The following is a 16,851-nucleotide window of genomic DNA, read 5'->3' on the forward strand; positions in this document are numbered from 1 at the left end:
GAATGTGTTCAAGCATTTGAGGGAGACACCCACCGCTGCTGTCTGGTGTGTCAGGCTCACACACTACGGTCTCACAAGGGCTCTTAAAAGAGGACTAGTAAAATATTGTGTATTTGCACAGCACCTTTCATCCCCAAAGATCCCAAGACATTTTGCAGTCTCCACTGCAATAGTCACCTCTGGACGTTTAACGGTGCACACCACCACCTCAGTTTGTTTTAAAAAAGGAAGCAAAGAATCACAGCATATCTGGTTGAAGCTGCAGGTGTTAACAATCATGCCAAAGGCAAACTGAGGTCTTTATTGACCACAAATGGTCAAAACTTTGGTTTTATGTCTCTTCCCAAAAAAGTGGTACACCTCTACCTCGATATAACGCTGTCCTCGGGAGCCAAAAAATCTTACCACATTATAGGTGAAACCACGTTACATCGAACTTGATTTGATTCCCGGAGCGCTGCTTTACCGCGTTATATCCGAATTCGTGTTATATCGGGTGGCGTTATAATGGGGTAGAGGTGTATCTCCAGCTGCAAAGCAACCACATAGAACTGGGCCGTACGGAAATAAAAGGTTCCACCAAAAAGTCCCTGGAACATTGACCCCTTTTCTGTTTGCTTTCCACAAAATCCTGTTACGCTGGTGTGAAAGTTCACAGAAAGGTAATTTCAAATTTACACAAGGATTCACAGAAACCAAGTTTTAAATTGGCGCACACGTATATTAGCACAACGTGGCCTTGTGCGCTCCTCCAGTCAAGGAATGGAAACAATGCCACATGACTTACCAGACCAATCACAACTCAGCTGAACTAATCAATATTGAATAATTGCCGAGAACTGCTCACCATTGGTCCACAGAGTTTAAGATAAATCATGAAAGAACTGCACGGAATACTTTGATATTCAGTAATATTGAAGTGAATATTTTTTGAGGCGATTGTGATCTGTCATGGGTATTTAGTAAGCAGGAAAAGGATACATTCGTCAGACAAATCATCTGTTGTGCATTCCTGGATCAGCTGCAGTGTCCCACAACACCATGCCCAGGCAAAGAGTCTGAGAGAAGAGCACCGCCTAATGAATCACCAACACCACTTCCTGCAACATCCTTCATGGAACCAGCTGGCAGGCCTGGCAGTTAACAATCAAAGGCTGTGCACCTAAAACTCAGGTTCAGTTTCTAGTCTAGTAGGGACTGGTACACATACAGACAGCATGGTCAGCCCCTGAGGGAAAGAGTATGTTTTACTGCTATGGATGACCCCGGAGTGGCTTTGAAGGACTCCATAGGGAATGCCACACAGCTCTCCTTGGCCAAAAGAAGTCAACACAATTAATGTCATCGAGGGAGAAAGGGCTTCTGTTGTGGATCCAAAGGGAACAAGGTCCTCCATTAAGGACAAAATAAAATCCTATTTCTTTTTAATGTCTGCAGCCTCCTGACCTGGCACAGATTGCCAGCTTGCCCTTTGCCCGGCTGCGCTATAAAGCTGCTTCTTGTTTGCATACCACAACATACAGAAATAAGGTATTTATAAAACATGTTTCAGAAAAATACAGCACATTGTTAAAGTAAGCAAGCAATTACCCAGGAGTTTACTGGCCATCTTTAGACTGGCTGTTGTCTGGAAGGACTCCCTGGTCGGTGTAACATTCCAAGCCGATAGCATTCTGGGATCCCAGGCAGCAAAAGTTAAAGCCAAATTCTGCCCCTAATTCCATGTGTGCAACTTCTTTGGAGTCAGTAGAAAGGGCTAGGTAGAGCTGAGGAAGAAATTAGGCCCCAGGGGCCAACAAAGGAGCAACACAAGTAATTGATAGACGTTCCCCACACGCCCATCTTGCTGGGGTTATTTGCATCTTTCCGTACGGAACATTAAAGCTGTTGGCGTCCTTTCAAATGTAAGGCCAGATGCGCATAACAGCCCCACCTTCGATAATTCATGATTTAGCCCCAAGAGCAGATTGCCTCAAATCCCAGTATTAGGGTTTCTTTGATTTAGTGTCTGTTCCTTTCCTAGCCCCTCATTTTATAGAATCGTATAGAATCAGAGGACTGGAAGGGACCTCAAGAGGTCATCTTGTCCAGGCCCCTGCATTCAAGACAGGACTAGGTATTATCTAGACCATCCCTGACAGGTGTTTGTCTAACCTGCTCTTAAAAAAATCTCCAATAACAGAGATTCGAAAACCTCCCTAGACAATTTATTCCAGAGTTTAACCATCCTGACTGGAAGTTTTTCCTAATGTCCAACCTAAACCTTCCTTGGTGCAATTTAAGCCCATTGCTGCTTGTCCTATCCTGTCTTCTCCCTCCTCCCCGTAACAACTTTTTATGTACTTGAAAACTATTATCATGAACCCTCTCCATCTTCTCTTCTCCAGACTAAACAAATCCAATATTTTCAATCTTCCCTCACAGGTCGTGTTTTCTAAACCTTTCATCATTTTTGTTGCTCTTCTCTGGACTTTCTCCAGTTTGCCCACATCTTTCCTGAAATGTGGTGCCCAGAACCGGATGGGAAATGACCCCAGCTCCCTTTCCACAGTACTCCTTCCTTGGCAGTCATTTCCCATTTTATATGTGTGCAATTGATTGTTCTTTCCTAAGTGGAGTCTTTTGTATTTGTCCTTATTTCATCCTATTGACTTCAGCCCATTTCTCCAGTTTGTCCAGATCATTCTGATTTTTAATCCTGGCCTCCAAAACACTTGTAACCTCTCCCAGCTCGGTATCATCCACAGACTTTATGAGTATACTCTATATGCCATTATCTAAATCATTGATGAAGATATTGAACAGAACCAGACCCAGAACTGATCTCTGTGGGACCCACTTGATATGTCCTTCCAGTTTTACTGTGAACCACTGATAACTACTCTCTGGGGATGGTTTTCCAACCAGTTATGCACCTACCTGACAGTAGCTCCATCTAGGTTGTATTTCCGTAGTTTGTTTATGAGAATGCCATGCAATACAGTATCAAAAGCCTCACTAAAGCCAAGATAAACCACTTCTACAGCTTCCCACCTATCCACAAGGCTTGTTACCCTGTCAAAGAAAGCTATTACATTGATTTGACGTGATTTGTTCTTGACAAATCCATGCTGACTGTTACTTGTCACCTTATTATCTTCTAGGTGTCTGTAGATTGATTGCTTAATTATTTGCTCCGTTATCTTTCCGGGTACTGAAGTTAAGCTGACTGGTCTGTAAATTCCTGGGTTGTCCTTATTCCCCTTTTTATAGATTGGCACTAGATATGCCCTTTTTGAGTCCTCTGGGGACTTATTTCAGAGATCCTCCCTGGGGAACTTTAACAACCCCTTATTGTTGTTGGTGGGGGGAGTTTTTCCTACCCCCAGGATTTCTCCTGTCCAGTTGTCTTTCTCCTCCACTACTTTCCTCATTTCTTCCCATTTTATGAGTTTTTACTTGTCAAGCATGGCGAGAAAGAACTTGTGCAGATCAAAACCATTTCTCAATGGGCCCTGCTCACATACTTTATTCTAAACTATAATTACGGACACTCTGTGTTAAAGATTTTGCATCCCAGTCCCTGCAACTTGTTCAAGCAAATCTAACCCTGAAGAACAAGCTCTTTAAATTTCGCAAAACTGGACTGTATTTACAGTGGCACATTCTCCTCTGACTTAAATCCCTGCCACTCCACTTCATTGCAAGAGGGTAGCCCCAGTGCTGTTGAAAGGAGAATCTGTCTCATACAGTTTCAGAGCTCAGGTTAGACATCAACTACTTTGCCTAATGCCAAGTATACATCATCCTGGCACAAATCTCCATTTAAAATGCCAAATCTTCAGCCGATTGATGTTCCATTGAAACAGGTGCACACCATGGAGAGAAAAACAGAGTGGCTCAGTGAAAAACAAATGAGGCCTAGTGCTGGATGGAGAACTTGGCATGGTTCGTCCAACGTTTTGTTTATCCAAAACACATGGAAACTTATCTGACCCTCTTCACTCAAGAAACCAGGACATAAAGCAAAGAGCCTTGAGCAAACATATTGCCTTAATGTGCAGTAGTATCGGCAATGATTTCCATGAGTGTGTCCATCCCCACCAAAAGTGGGATCCAGTGGATCCCTATCCATCTTCTGTGGCCAAAAATAAAAGTGACAATCTATGAGTACTCTGGAGATGTAAATACCCAAGTCTGATCATCTCTGAATCATGGCACTTTCTTCTTCTTCCTATTCCTGCTTTTCTGCCTGAAACCAACAGTCCTAACTGGCAGTGTTTAGAACGTGGATATGAGAAAGCTCACATAGCCAGTGGTCTAGCTGCCACTGAGGAAACTATGCTTATCCAGAAGAGTGGATCTCTCTGACATGCCACCTCCGGTGCCCCTGGCAGGCTGTTCCTGTACACTGTACTTAGCTAGAGGTTCCATATAGGGTGGGCATGAAGGAACAAAGGATGCAATAAATAGCATTGCTTCCTTAGTTTGGAAATGGTTCAGTGTTTAGTACATGCTCCAAGTGCACTGTGTCACCCAGGCGTTTGGGTGAACTTGCTTCCTTGTTATGTTTGGTCCTGGTTAGCAAGTGGTTGTGTGACATGTGAGGGCATTGTTGGTCATGGCTGGCTGAGTGGCCGTTTCAGGGCTCAGAGTTGGTTTGCATAACAACAAAGGGATTCTTTTCCAGACAGCAATAAATTAAAAGGAGAGATGGTTGCAGCCCGTATTGTCTATCCAGAGAGCGGATTCTTGGCTGGTATGAGAAAGGCTGTAACCCCACAATATACAGCATTCCCTGGAGAGGTGCTAACTGACGGTGTTTGCTCAGCCACCCAACCTTGCTTCATTAGCAAGCGTTACAGAGACCAAGGAACAGGGCTTTCCTTACTACACACCAGCTATTTGCCTCTGGGTGGTCAGGCTGCTCTGAAATCTTTGGTGCTTATTTAGACTGATGACATTCGTGTTTTCACAAGCAGTAGCACAGGCACTGGAAGCCCAGCTGATTGCTGAGCGACAGAGCTGCTTGCTTTCACACTCCGTGTGGTTTGCCAAACTGGCTCCCTTGCTCCTTTCATCCCCTCGAGTGACAGCATTAGGAACGCAGATGAAGAGCAGGGAATTAAAATAAGTTACTGCCCTCCTTGTTACCTCCTCCCCTACTCTAGCGGGATGTCTACACAGCAACGAGACACCTGCAGCTGGCCCGTTGGGTTCGCGGGGATCGGGCTGCGGGACTGTTTCATTGCTGTTAGACTTCTGGGCTTGGGCGGGAGCCCAGGCTCTAGGACCCTGCAGGCTGGGAGGCTCCCAGATCTCGGGCTCCATCCCAAAACCGGAAGTCTGTACTGCAATGCAACAGCCCCGTAGCCTGAGCCCTGTGAGCCCAAGTCAGCAGGCCCGGGCCAGACGTGGATTTTTCTTTGCTATGTAGACATACCCTCTAGGGCCTGACTCTACTCTCATGCCGGGTCTATGCCAATGTAATTACATTCATTTCAGTGGAGTTACTCCTGATTGACACCCCAGGGTGAATGAGAGGCAAATCGGGCCTGTTGCCTTCAGTTGGGTAACTCCTGATTTACATCAGGATGAGTGAGAAGAGAGTCAGGCCCATGAACATCAATGAGATAGTTCTGGATGTACACCCGTGGGAGAGGCAAGTCAGGCCTTCTAAACCTTACATACCGTCCTGTATTGGGCCTCTGAGGAGCTTTAATCTCTCCTTTCCCAGGCCCTGAGGGGGCATTGACCTGGTTTGGGAGTGAACCCTGCATACCAGCCCAAAGAGTTAAAAGTCAATTTTTGCATCATCTCAGAAAACCCCTGGTGACCTAAATGCCAAAAACCAGGGAGAAGAATCGTACAAGACGTGTTTGTGCGTAAGAGGCCTGTTAAGGAACAAAGCACCCACTTGGTGTGTGAACTCTGAGGGTACAGGGGGAGGTGAGGGGCAACCAAGAATGGCCCGCTGCAGCCTGCCATGCTTAACTTGACCCAGCACTTTTATCCGTAGGAGGGGGGATGTACGTGGGGGTTCTTCATACTTCCAGAGTTAGTCACATCAGGGAGATTTTGCAAACATTTCAACTCCTAACAACACGCTGTTTCCCGACATGTAACGCTCCTCCCTACCCCCCCAGCAGCATTGGGGCCGATTCCACTCTCACTTATGTCAGTGTGAATCAGCCGCAAGTGCATTGAAGCTACAGTGTGAAGCAGGGGTGGGGGAGAGGGTGCGGAGGACTGAGAATCAGGCTATTTGTGTTACTGTTCTCCCGGCCGTCCCGGTACCTGCCTGGGATTTCACCCTGGGAAGGAGGCGAGTAATACCCTCAAACGCATTCCCATCTGTTTCCTCCAGATTGTCCTTTCTCAGCGATTCTCAGTGGGTTATCTGAGTCTGGATATCATTAGCTGTGTGTCAATCCATAGCTGCCCTGTGAGGAGGACTAGCTGCTCTGGTCCATTTCCTTGACTGGATCCCAGCCATGTATCAGTGTCCCCTGTTTTTGTGCTATCTCTTCTAGGCAGTGCTTCTTCACAGTCAGAACAGGACCTGTCATGTAACGTATGAATGCAGAAATTAAGGGCCTGATCCCAAGCCCACTGTAGTCAACAGAAAGATTCCCATGAACTTCAGCGGGCGCTGGATAAAGCTTTTAAAGTAGAGATTGCAGAGAAGAGGGTTATATCCCTTCTGTAGTCTGTGATGGATGTAAAATTGGCTACACATTATATGGAGTTCTTAGCTCAAAGAAAGGGGGGAAAACAAAAAGCAACTTCTAGTTGTGAATCACAAATCGATCCTCTCAGCGTTGGTGTCACAGAGCTGACAGAGAATTTAGAGGTTTGAAAGGGTGAAATGTCCTCATACAGGTGGTCTCTCTTTATTTCTGTGTCTGTCTGTCCTCTCCCCCTCCAGTGAAGCTGGAAGGCAAGAAATTTAAAACTGGTGAAAGGAAGCAGTTTTTACACATCATGTCATTTAACATGTGGAACTCACTGCCACATGATTTTATTGAGACCGAATGCTTGGTAAAATTCAGAAAGGGATTAGAAACATAAGGACTTGTCTACATTTGAAAGATAATTCAGATTAAGGTGGGATTTGAATTTAAAATGCAATAATGATTCTTGAATAGCTGTGTGTGGATGCTCTAATTCTGGAATAATGTGTGCTTTGCTTTCCTGTGTTCTCCATGTCTCTTTGTCTGGCTTTGCTTTTGATTCTTTTTGTTAACTGTGTGTGTGTGTGTGTGTGTGTGTGTGTGTGTGTGTGTGTGTGTGTGTGTGTGTGTGTGTGTGTGTGTGTGTATTAAAGATAGACCCAAGGACCAAAATACAGATTTTTGACCCAAAGTTCCCCAGAGTTCTGTGCTAATCCGTCCTGTGGTTTTTGGTTCTGGCCTCTCTCTCATATGCCAGTGTGTGTATATGTGGCTATGCGCTCTCATTTCTCTCCCCTAACCCCCTTTCCAAGTCCCTTCTTGGGCTGTGGTGTTCTCTGCCTACATCAGTTTGTTTGTGGATACAGTATCTTTGTCTGTTTCACAACAATCACTGAGCCAAGACCTGAGTTTTTAACATTCTGTCTTTCTCCTGCTACAGCAGCATTCCTGGGTGTTAGGCATCAACTGTTGCAAGGGGAGACATGAGGGAACGCAGTTCTTGGGAGCTAAATGAAGGAAAACAGATTTGTTTTTTAAATGTGTGTATAATATCTAGATTCAATGCATATATTTGGACATGTCAGTGCTAGTCATATATGCTGTTAATGACTTGGGATCTTAAAGAACTATCTGAAAAACAAAGTCAGTTCAGTTTGGAGCGTGTTTTTCTGGGCTCAAGCACCTAACCGGACTATGGCCCAGTGAAAAGGAATGGAAGACAGCTTCTTAGCACTGGTGTTTGTTTATATTGCAGTGACACCTAGGAGCCCCGGTCATGGGCCAGGCCCCTGTTGCGTCAGGAAATGTACAAACACAGAAGGAAAAGACAGTCTCTGCCCCCAAAGAGCTTAGGGCGGGATTTTTAAATGTCATGGGGAATTAGGCAGCTAGTCACTTTTGGAAATCCTACTTGGTGCCTTTCTGCAGCTTTAGGTGCCCAAAGACTTGTGAAAATCTGGCCCTGGAGGGGGGCTTGGAACAAACATATGTTATAATTGTTATTTCTCTGTGCGAACGCGAGCCTTTCTCCTCTGCTCTTTTGTTGCTGAAGTCATGGGATCAGCCATGTGTGTTTGAGTTTACCTGTCCTCATTGCATCCTACCATTTTCTTCCCTGTCAATGAGTGATTGGCTTATGCCTTGTAGCACAAGCATTTATAGATTTGTATCCTGTCGGATGGGACTGTGGATGGTCTCTTTATCCATATCAATGTCCAGTACATTGTTATACAATGCATAATTGACCCGGGAGTCTCGCTGCTGTTAAGATATCATTGAGGTGAAGATTAGAACATTACATTAGATAGGATAAAAATATCTAAGGGGTATAAAGTGACTAACACAACCGATCACTGGATTAGGAGGAAAATCCCCTTATTGCCACGTTGTTCCACTGCAGAGAACTTGTACTTTCCTCTGAAGCATCTTTTGGGAGCAGGCTCGTGGACTAGTTGGACTATTTCAGTATAGAATCCTATAGGGCAGACTGTAGGGTTCTTTTAGGACAACACAGAGGAAGATATTCTCTCTCCAGAGGCTCTCATGGTGCAGAGGGATTATTCTCTTTCCGCAGATTGATAGCGTTTAAGGCCAGAAGGGACCTTTAGGTCATGTAGTCTGACCTCCTGTTTATCACTGGCCGTTGCATTTCACTCTGTATTGAGACCTGAGATTGTCCAGTTCTGATTTCACATGTCTTTGTAATGGTTTGTTAGAAAGCAAAGAAGGAGGGGCCGACGGAGGGGAGAAGGCTATAAGGAGAGGCCCACTGACTTCATTTCAAAAGAACACCAGACTGACATCAAACTGTAACAAACTCCAGAGAGCCAGGAAGTTCAAAAGTCAATATTTCGTCACAGCCCTGTGAGATGCGCACAGGGAAATTACCAGGGGCGGCTCTAGGAATTTGACCGCCCCAAGCAGGGCAGCACGCCGCAGGGGGGCGCGCTGCCGGTCGCCGGTCCCACGGCTCCGGGGGACCTCTTGCAGACGTGCCTGTGGAGGGCGCGCTGGTCCCGCGGCTCCGTTGGAGCATCCGCAGGCATGCCTGTGGGAGGTCCACCCGAGCCGTGGGACCAGCGCACCCTCCACAGTCATGCCTGCGGGAGGTCCGCTGGTCCCGCGGCTCCGGTGGACCTCCCGCAGGCATGACTGCGGAAGGTCCGCCAGAGCCGCCTGCCGCCCTGCCGGCAAAATGCCGCCCCAAGCGCCCGCTTGGCGCGCTGGGGTCTGGAGCCGGCCCTGGAAATTACATACCTGTAATGTGCTTCTTTGAAGACATCCTCTTACAGGGTTCTCATTCTTGACTCTGGAGTTCCAAAGAGTGACAATCTCTCTAAAGAAGGAGCATTATCCCCAGTTTACAGGGAGAATAACTGAAACACAGAGACAGAAGAGCTTGGCCAAGACAAAACAGTGAGTCAGCAGTAGTCAGCAATGAACTTCAGGTCTTCACCGTACCCAATAGACTCCACCATCTCATTTAAGAATATTTGAGACATTGTGGTTTGCAGCAGTCTTGCCCTGACTGGTTTGGGGATGGACCAAGGTGTAACCTATTGGTAAAGGTATTTGCTATCAAACCTCAGCGTGTTCACTGGGAATTCTTAAGTAATGAATATAATTAATACACCCTTACAGGCCTGAAAACTCATTGCTTTACTGCCTTCACTTGTGCCTTACCTAGCAAATACTTATACCTTTAGGCGACAAAGTGTCCTCTTAGCTCTTCCTGTTTTCTCCAGTTTCTACAAATTCTCTGATTTCTATTTGAATTTATTTATTTTTAGGCTCTTGACATTTCTCTTCCCTTCACATGTTTTGCAGTCACCCGGTCTTTGATTCAGTTCTTTGGGGAGTGCCACAGCTTGACACAAAACCAGTGCCCTACTCCACCTGAACGGCAGAGCCTTGTGAAGGTGAAGTCAGACGTGCTGAGTGGTGGTTCTGGAGAGCACCGAATCCGTGCCCGGTGTTGGCTATCGGAGCTCTTTTCTTAGCTTCATTGTGTCCCCGTCACATAGGGTGACCAGATGTCCCGATTTTATAGAGACAGTCCCGATTTTTGGGTCTTTTTCTTATATAGGCTCCTATTATCCCCCACCCCCATCCCGATTTTTCACACTTGCTGTCTGGTCACCCTACCATCTCAGGCTGCCTCGTTGTGAAATAAAGACGCCCCCCCGCCACCCGTCTTTCCCGTCTGTGTGTGTAAAGACAAAGGCACGTTGTACACAGACACGCAGGCACATGTACGGACGGGATAGCTCCATGGACAGAAATGGTAACTATGTGTGTAAGTGCATGGTCCACATTCTTCGAGGTGCCAGTGATGGATGGATACCGATAGGGAACAGACAGATCCGAGCTCTATGGCCTGGAGAAAAGTGCACATAAAACGAGGGAGCAAACATGTGGCAGCAGAGCCAAGTGAACGAGAGTGAGCACATGCTTGCTGTACTTGCCGAGAACATTTGAACAGGTTGCAGCACTGTCCTGGAAAGGGTTGGGGGAGGGGAATTAGGTCATTAACTCTGTCTGCGCAGATGGGAGAGACTCTTGGGAATTCACTTCAGGCAAGCAAGACTCTCCCCCACCCCCTTCTCATGTGTAAATGCCATGATGCAATAGGCTGAAATCAACGTCTGTTAGCCAAGCACTCCAGGCTGTTACTTCAACTACTTCACGCTCTTCTTTAAACAGACAATGAGGAGATTTTATTTGCACAGAGCAAAATCTCCCGCTCCCATTCCTTCCAAGGTTTCCACCCACTCAGTCGTTGGGCCTCTGCACTTTGAAAACACCAAGCGTTTAAAGGCTTGCTCTTGGTGAAACACAGGCACCTTTTCATCATTGTTAAGTGCTAAGTGGTGTGTGACAGAACAAGATTGGACAGGACCCATTGCACGGTGATAACTTTGACTCTTGGGATGCCGATGCTGTGCCTTGTCATGAGTTAGTGCTTGTGGGCTTTGTGGGAGAAGTGCTTCAGGAGAGGCTGGGATCCTGGCACACTGGGATAAGGAAGGGCAATCCAAGCGTAGCGATGCAGAAGACAGCCGCAAGCCTGGCAGAGAAAGCTCTAGTTCTTCAGACAAGCACGTCCATGTTGGTAATGTGACGTGTGGCAAGGGTCCCACGTTCTATGCCTGTAGGCCGAGGCCTGAACCTGCCGAGCTCCCCTCTCACCACTACAGACTGTGTCTTTGGGTATGTCTACACGGCAGCCATGGGTGTGAATGGCCTCTGGTGGAGACATAGCTGTACTCCAGCTAGCTCTCTACAAACAGAAGTGAGGACACCACGGGCCGGGCTTCAGTGCCAAGAACTACATGCTTCAGGGGAGAGGGAGGAGGCAGGCTTGTGCCGCAGCACCGAACCCCGCACACCGGCATCATCTCTTCTATTGTTAGCAAGGTAGCTAGAGCGCAGAGAGCACAGGTATGTCTACCCGGCCTCAATATGGACAGGCCTTTTGAGATAGGGCTGTAGCGTGTTGGGGAAGTGGCATGGAAGGCTCGCACTGCTGTTGCTCATGCTGTACCTGTCCTGTCAATGGACAGAGGACTTAGGGTCCCAGTGCTTGGGGAAATCATGCCAAAAATAGCACTGAGTCAAGGAAGCCAACTGCTCAGCTGTTCTCTGAGGGCATCTTGTGTTTTAAGACCTGTTCCTTATCCACATGACTGTCGAAAAGTGTGTTTCCTCATGCACTTCCCTGTGTTTTTGCCTCTATCCCATAGGTTATTCCTTTCCCTATGTCCTGTGACCTACAAGCAGAATGTGCTTGCCTAGACCCCAACGCTCAAGAGAACAGTCAGAAGGATGGACGCAGCTTCAGTCGCGGGTAACGTCCGGCAACACGGAACGGACGATCGCACCGCTAAAGGCAGGCTCGGAGAGACACCACATCCCTTTTTGGTATTGTCTTTAACATTTAGCTGCTCAACTGGATGGCATTTCTGCACCAGGGACCTTTAGAATTCACCCAGTCTGCCTTTAATTTTTGTCCAAGGAGAACTCAAAGTGGGGGGTTATGTATTAAGTATATCTTAAATAGCAAAAACAACAAACAAGCAAAAACAAAGAGTCGAGTCAAGACTTTTAAGTATCAAAACAGCATGTGTTTATGCAGTTGTGCGCCCACCTAATTTGAACTGTTTGTATCTAGATCTAAGGCGAGAAACAAGCCATATATATATATACAAATTTATAGAGATAAATAGAGAGATTGAGATCAAAGCAAACACACTTTCCCCTCTCCAGTGCTCATAACTCAGAGCATTCATGGAAGAGGCTGAGCTCTCAGATGAAACCAGGCCAAGCCTATAGTGATGCTGAATGCCAAGGTATCTCATGCCCAGGGCACTGAGGTTAGGATGGGTTCACCACGGGACCGCACATCTTGGCGAATGTCTTTCCAAATGGCCAGACGGCTGAAATGTGGGTTGCATTATCTTGTCATGGAAATATTACACCCAGGCTAGGAGCTTTGCAAACTGCACTGGGGTTTTCTGCGCGGCTCCACTGGCCTACAGCCAGCCTGCAAATTGCAGCCGACACATGGGAGAACTCCGAAATGTTTGCTGGTGGGCAGACCGTCCCGTGGTGAAGCAAGGGCGGGTGCTAGCGAGTGGATGGGCTGAGGATTGGCATTTACGTGTTAGGCTGGCACTGAGGATTGGAGATTATTGCTCCTGAGGGAATAGGGAGGGTAAATCAAACCCCCATACTTGTCGTTCGAGCATGTCTGCTGCTGCTACTCCTGCTGCTATGTCCCCTACAACTAGTTTCTTTACTGTGTCAGGACAGGGTGACAACAACCCCAAGCAACCAAACAATCTGCCTTAAAGCTTACCTACAACCTGCCTTTCAGACCCTCTGGTTTTTTCCTCAGCACTGGGGCAAGAAATCAGGACACCAGCCAGCCAAAGAGATTTGCTGCTTTACCTCCAGCTAGCCAATGGTTCTGCTTACACCTCCCCTTTGGTATGTGTGTCTATTATATTGAACAATCTCTTCGTGCTCCTGTTGGCGCGGGAGAGGAGAGGCAGAGCGTGCAAAGGCACAAGCCGAGGGGAAAGAATGGCTGGGGACAGTATTCGAGTTTTGAACCCAGTGTGTCAGTATTAAATTCCCAGGCCTGTGGGCGATCCAGCCCACACAGCTACTTCAGAGCAGGAGATCAGCTGCTTGGAATCTTCCAAAAGGAAGGGCATTAAGAGAGGCTACCCTCACACCTCCCATCTGCCCCCTCCTCCCCACCTCCAGTTCTGGTCCTGAAAGGTGCACTTTCCACCGGCTGCTCAGTCATTTCTTAATTGGGATTCAGCATCCTCTGGTTGCTCAGATCCCATTGAGTCGATCTGATACCCAACGGAGCCAGTGCGGACATTGCTGCTACAACCCACTCCAAACATATCCCTAAAGTCTGCACACTAATGGCTGGATTTGCATCCAGGGCTCCTATTGACAATAACGCCTTCCTGAAAGGGTTAATCTCCCCTTCTGCAGGGCTTTAAAATGGGCTCAAGCGAGAGGCAGGTCTAACGTTGCCTGATAAGGGAATGGCAGTGGCATTTTAGAGCTTGGGCAGCTCATTTAAGTGCATTCACAAGGGCCACGGGGCCAGATGTGGCCCCCTTGAAGCCATCCTGGAGCCAGCAGCAGTCCCTTGAACCAGCGAAGCCCAGAGTGAACCGTCCTGCTTGCTTGATATTTTAGACTCTGGGGAAGGGAAAGGATGTCGTGGGAGGGGCAAAAAAATTCACATCCACAGGAACATTTTAAGCCAAAAGAGGAATTCTTCCTCAACTCAGTGACACCAAAAGCCCCCAGTGTGAAGGAGCCCAGTGGTACTCACTGATTTAGGGGCCTTAGGACCCCTCCCTGGACTGAGACTTTATTTCTGTTTGGTGTAGTCAATCCCCAGCCTTCTACAGAGGCTGCATCTCCCTGCCCCAGCCATGGCGCACCTGGGAGGGCTGTAAAAATGGCTCGACATGGGAAATCAACAGGCTTGTAAGAACTGGGGTCAAGATTAAGGATCCAAAGATAAAGGGACAAACACATCTCTGGACTCACTCTGTTAAAGCTAAGGCAGCTAAACTAGGGATCACCCCAAAACGATTCCAGTCTGGGAGGGCTGGGGCATGAATCTGGCATAAATCTGCTGAAGGGTCCCACCTCTATTGATTCACAGAACAGGTACGGTCCTGGCTGTCATGCAGGCATCCCACCCACCTGCACGCACGTGCTCACTGCTGCCCTCCCAAGGACAAAAGGATTGGTCAGGCATCATGGCTCTTTCAGGGAGGTTTATCTTGAGCATCCTCGAATCTAGCTGAAGAGAATGGGCGCTGTGCTTACTCACAGAGACCCCCTGCAGCCCTGAGGCTGCCATCCCCACGAAAATACATGTGAGACCATGGCATTGCCCCTCCCCTGTGCTGGCAGTTTGCTTCATGTGTCCTCGAAAAAGCTCACAAGCCCCAGAGGCCCTTTAAATGCCGACTGGCTTGTGTCCTCTACGCCCGAGGCAGCTTGGCAAGAGCTCTGAGAGCAAAGGGCTGCTAGGCCAGGGGCAGCTATAACGTTTCAGTTCTATGTATTAAGAAGGGTTTGGTTTATATATCTACTTTCCGCAGTTAGAATGCAGCCCTGCATAGAGCCCCAAAGGCGCATACTTGTCTCGTGCTCGCCGTGAGCACCTGTGAACTCAGGGCCAAAATAGCCCCTTTTGCATCGAGAGGGATCAATGTGGAGAAGATAGAGCAGCTGCTGCTCGCAGAGATTTGCATCCTTCTTGCTTTAGGGGGAGGGGCTTGTATGGAAGGAGGCGGGGCCTCTCACCCATACAGCCTCCCAAGCCGGTTACGGCTCTGCAGTCCCCGGTCTGCCAACAGTCCCCTCTTCAGGGCAGAACCTCCATGCTGCTCTTTTCCCCACTAGGCCGTGCATCTCCCCCGACGGAGCCTACAGCACCAGCAGCGGACGGTGGTGCTGCTTTGCACCGCATTCCCTCCCATGGGCTTCATCAGAAGAAAACCTGGGTTGGCATGTGCGTAAGGGGGATGCTGATCCCCAGTTCTGCCCCCTTGCGCTCCCTGAACACAAGCCTCCCATTGTGCCTTGCCTCTGTGCATAGGTGGGTGAGTGGAGGGGCCGCAAACGGGCGTGGGCCCTTTACCACCCTCCCTCTCCCTTGTGCAGCGGTCCTGAGGAAAAGATCAATCTAATCTTTGGTGTATAAGGGGTTAACTCTTTCAGGGTTCAATCCAGCCCCCATTGGCATCAGCGGAACGACTCCCATTGACTTCAGTGGCCGTTGGCTCAGGCAGGAGGAAGAGGTGGGAGGGACACAAGCCACCAAGCGAATGCACAAAACAAAAGATATAAAGCCACCGAAGGCAGCTGCTCACTTGATGCAGGTCCCGTTGCACCTGCCTAGCTGCCAGAGACGTGTGGCCAACACTCCCACCCACCGTAGCCCTGAGTGAGGCGATCATCTTTGCTTGGAGCAGGATTTGCCCAAGCTTGGCTCCTGCTGCTGATGGCTTCCATGGCTAGGAGGAGGGAGAGTTAGATCAGAAAGTGGCGAATCATGCGTGACGGGGTGGAAAAACCCTATCAGCTGCTACCCTCCACCCCCAAACGGACTGAGCTGGTGTCCAGGCTTTCTTGCACTTTCTGCTGCCCCTCGCCCTCAAGGCTGAGACAGGAGGGTTGTGCCAGAGGATCGTTCAGAGTCAGGTTCCAGCTACCTCCCTTCCGGTTTTGGTTTCACTTGGTTGTAACTGTCGGTTTGTTCTAGGTTTTACCTGTGTTTTAAAAAAAAAAAAAATTAAAAAAACAACAACCCCAAACAACGGTTTCTTGCTGCAACTGATTCAAGTGGGGGGAAAAATAACAACAAGGCTTTACAGAGATAAGAGAAAGAGGAGGGGGAAAAAGAAAGGAAAAAAAAAAAAGATGCATGATCCAAACCTGAGAAAAGCAAAACCTATTTTTGTGTGTTATTCGGCCAACTGAGTAGAGAGTTAGACACTTATGTGTAGCTATCCCTAGAAATACAGTGAAGTGTTTATTGCATTGTCTGGGGTGGGGGGTCAGAGTTTGGGTTGGTTTTTGTTTTTTTCCCTTGTGCTTTGTGACAAGTCCAGGAAATAAGGCTAGTTTGATTGTTTTTTGTTTCTTGCAGGGGAGGGGGAGGGAGGTTGGTAGATTGTTGTTTTTGGAGGGTGAGGGTGGGTGGGTTCATTGCATTTATTTTTTCCAGATTTTTTTAATGTGTGTATTTGTGCTTTTTTTACATTATCCAACTGTACATATACATTTATCCAGTATTTCACTGTGCTCCAATTACTGCACTCAAAAATCACTGCACAGTCTGAATTCAGAACAACAAGACAGAGAGAGAGAGAAATTAAAAAAAAAAAGAAAAGCTGCTAAATGATCAGACAGGTAATTCCAATTAGTTGGGATTAGGGGCACTAAATTTTTCCCCGTTCCTAGATTCCATCCCTTGATTTCCATTAGAGTCCAAACTAGAAAACAAGGAGGTGACTGAATGGGTTAAACTGACCCTTAGGTTGGGATTTTCTAAGGGCATTAGATACCAGTACTTTGGCATCTAACTCCCTTGGACAGCTTTGAGAATCCTTGCCTTAAGGCCTCATCTTACAATCTTCTCTCCTGC

The 16,851-nt window shown here is 47.6% G+C and overlaps 1 protein-coding gene across 2 annotated transcripts in view; it reads left to right on the forward strand.

Annotated features, from left to right (window-relative positions):
• Window positions 1-13,785, forward strand: part of PAPPA (pappalysin 1) — a 452,227-nt gene extending 438,442 nt beyond the window's left edge. Inside the window, exons 27-28 of one of the 2 annotated variants that reach the window (XM_039506691.1) lie at window positions 1,438-1,530; window positions 11,897-13,785. In XM_039506691.1, coding sequence (XP_039362625.1) covers window positions 1,438-1,530; window positions 11,897-12,004 — 201 coding nt within the window. In that variant the 3' untranslated portion in view covers window positions 12,005-13,785. The remainder of the gene's footprint in view (window positions 1-1,437; window positions 1,531-11,896) is intronic. The other variant, XM_039506690.1, reaches the window with a different exon arrangement.
• Window positions 13,786-16,851: the final 3,066 nt, after the last annotated feature.

Source organism: Mauremys reevesii, linkage group 19 (assembly GCF_016161935.1).
Source record: "Mauremys reevesii isolate NIE-2019 linkage group 19, ASM1616193v1, whole genome shotgun sequence".
NCBI classification, from domain to species: domain Eukaryota; kingdom Metazoa; phylum Chordata; order Testudines; family Geoemydidae; genus Mauremys; species Mauremys reevesii.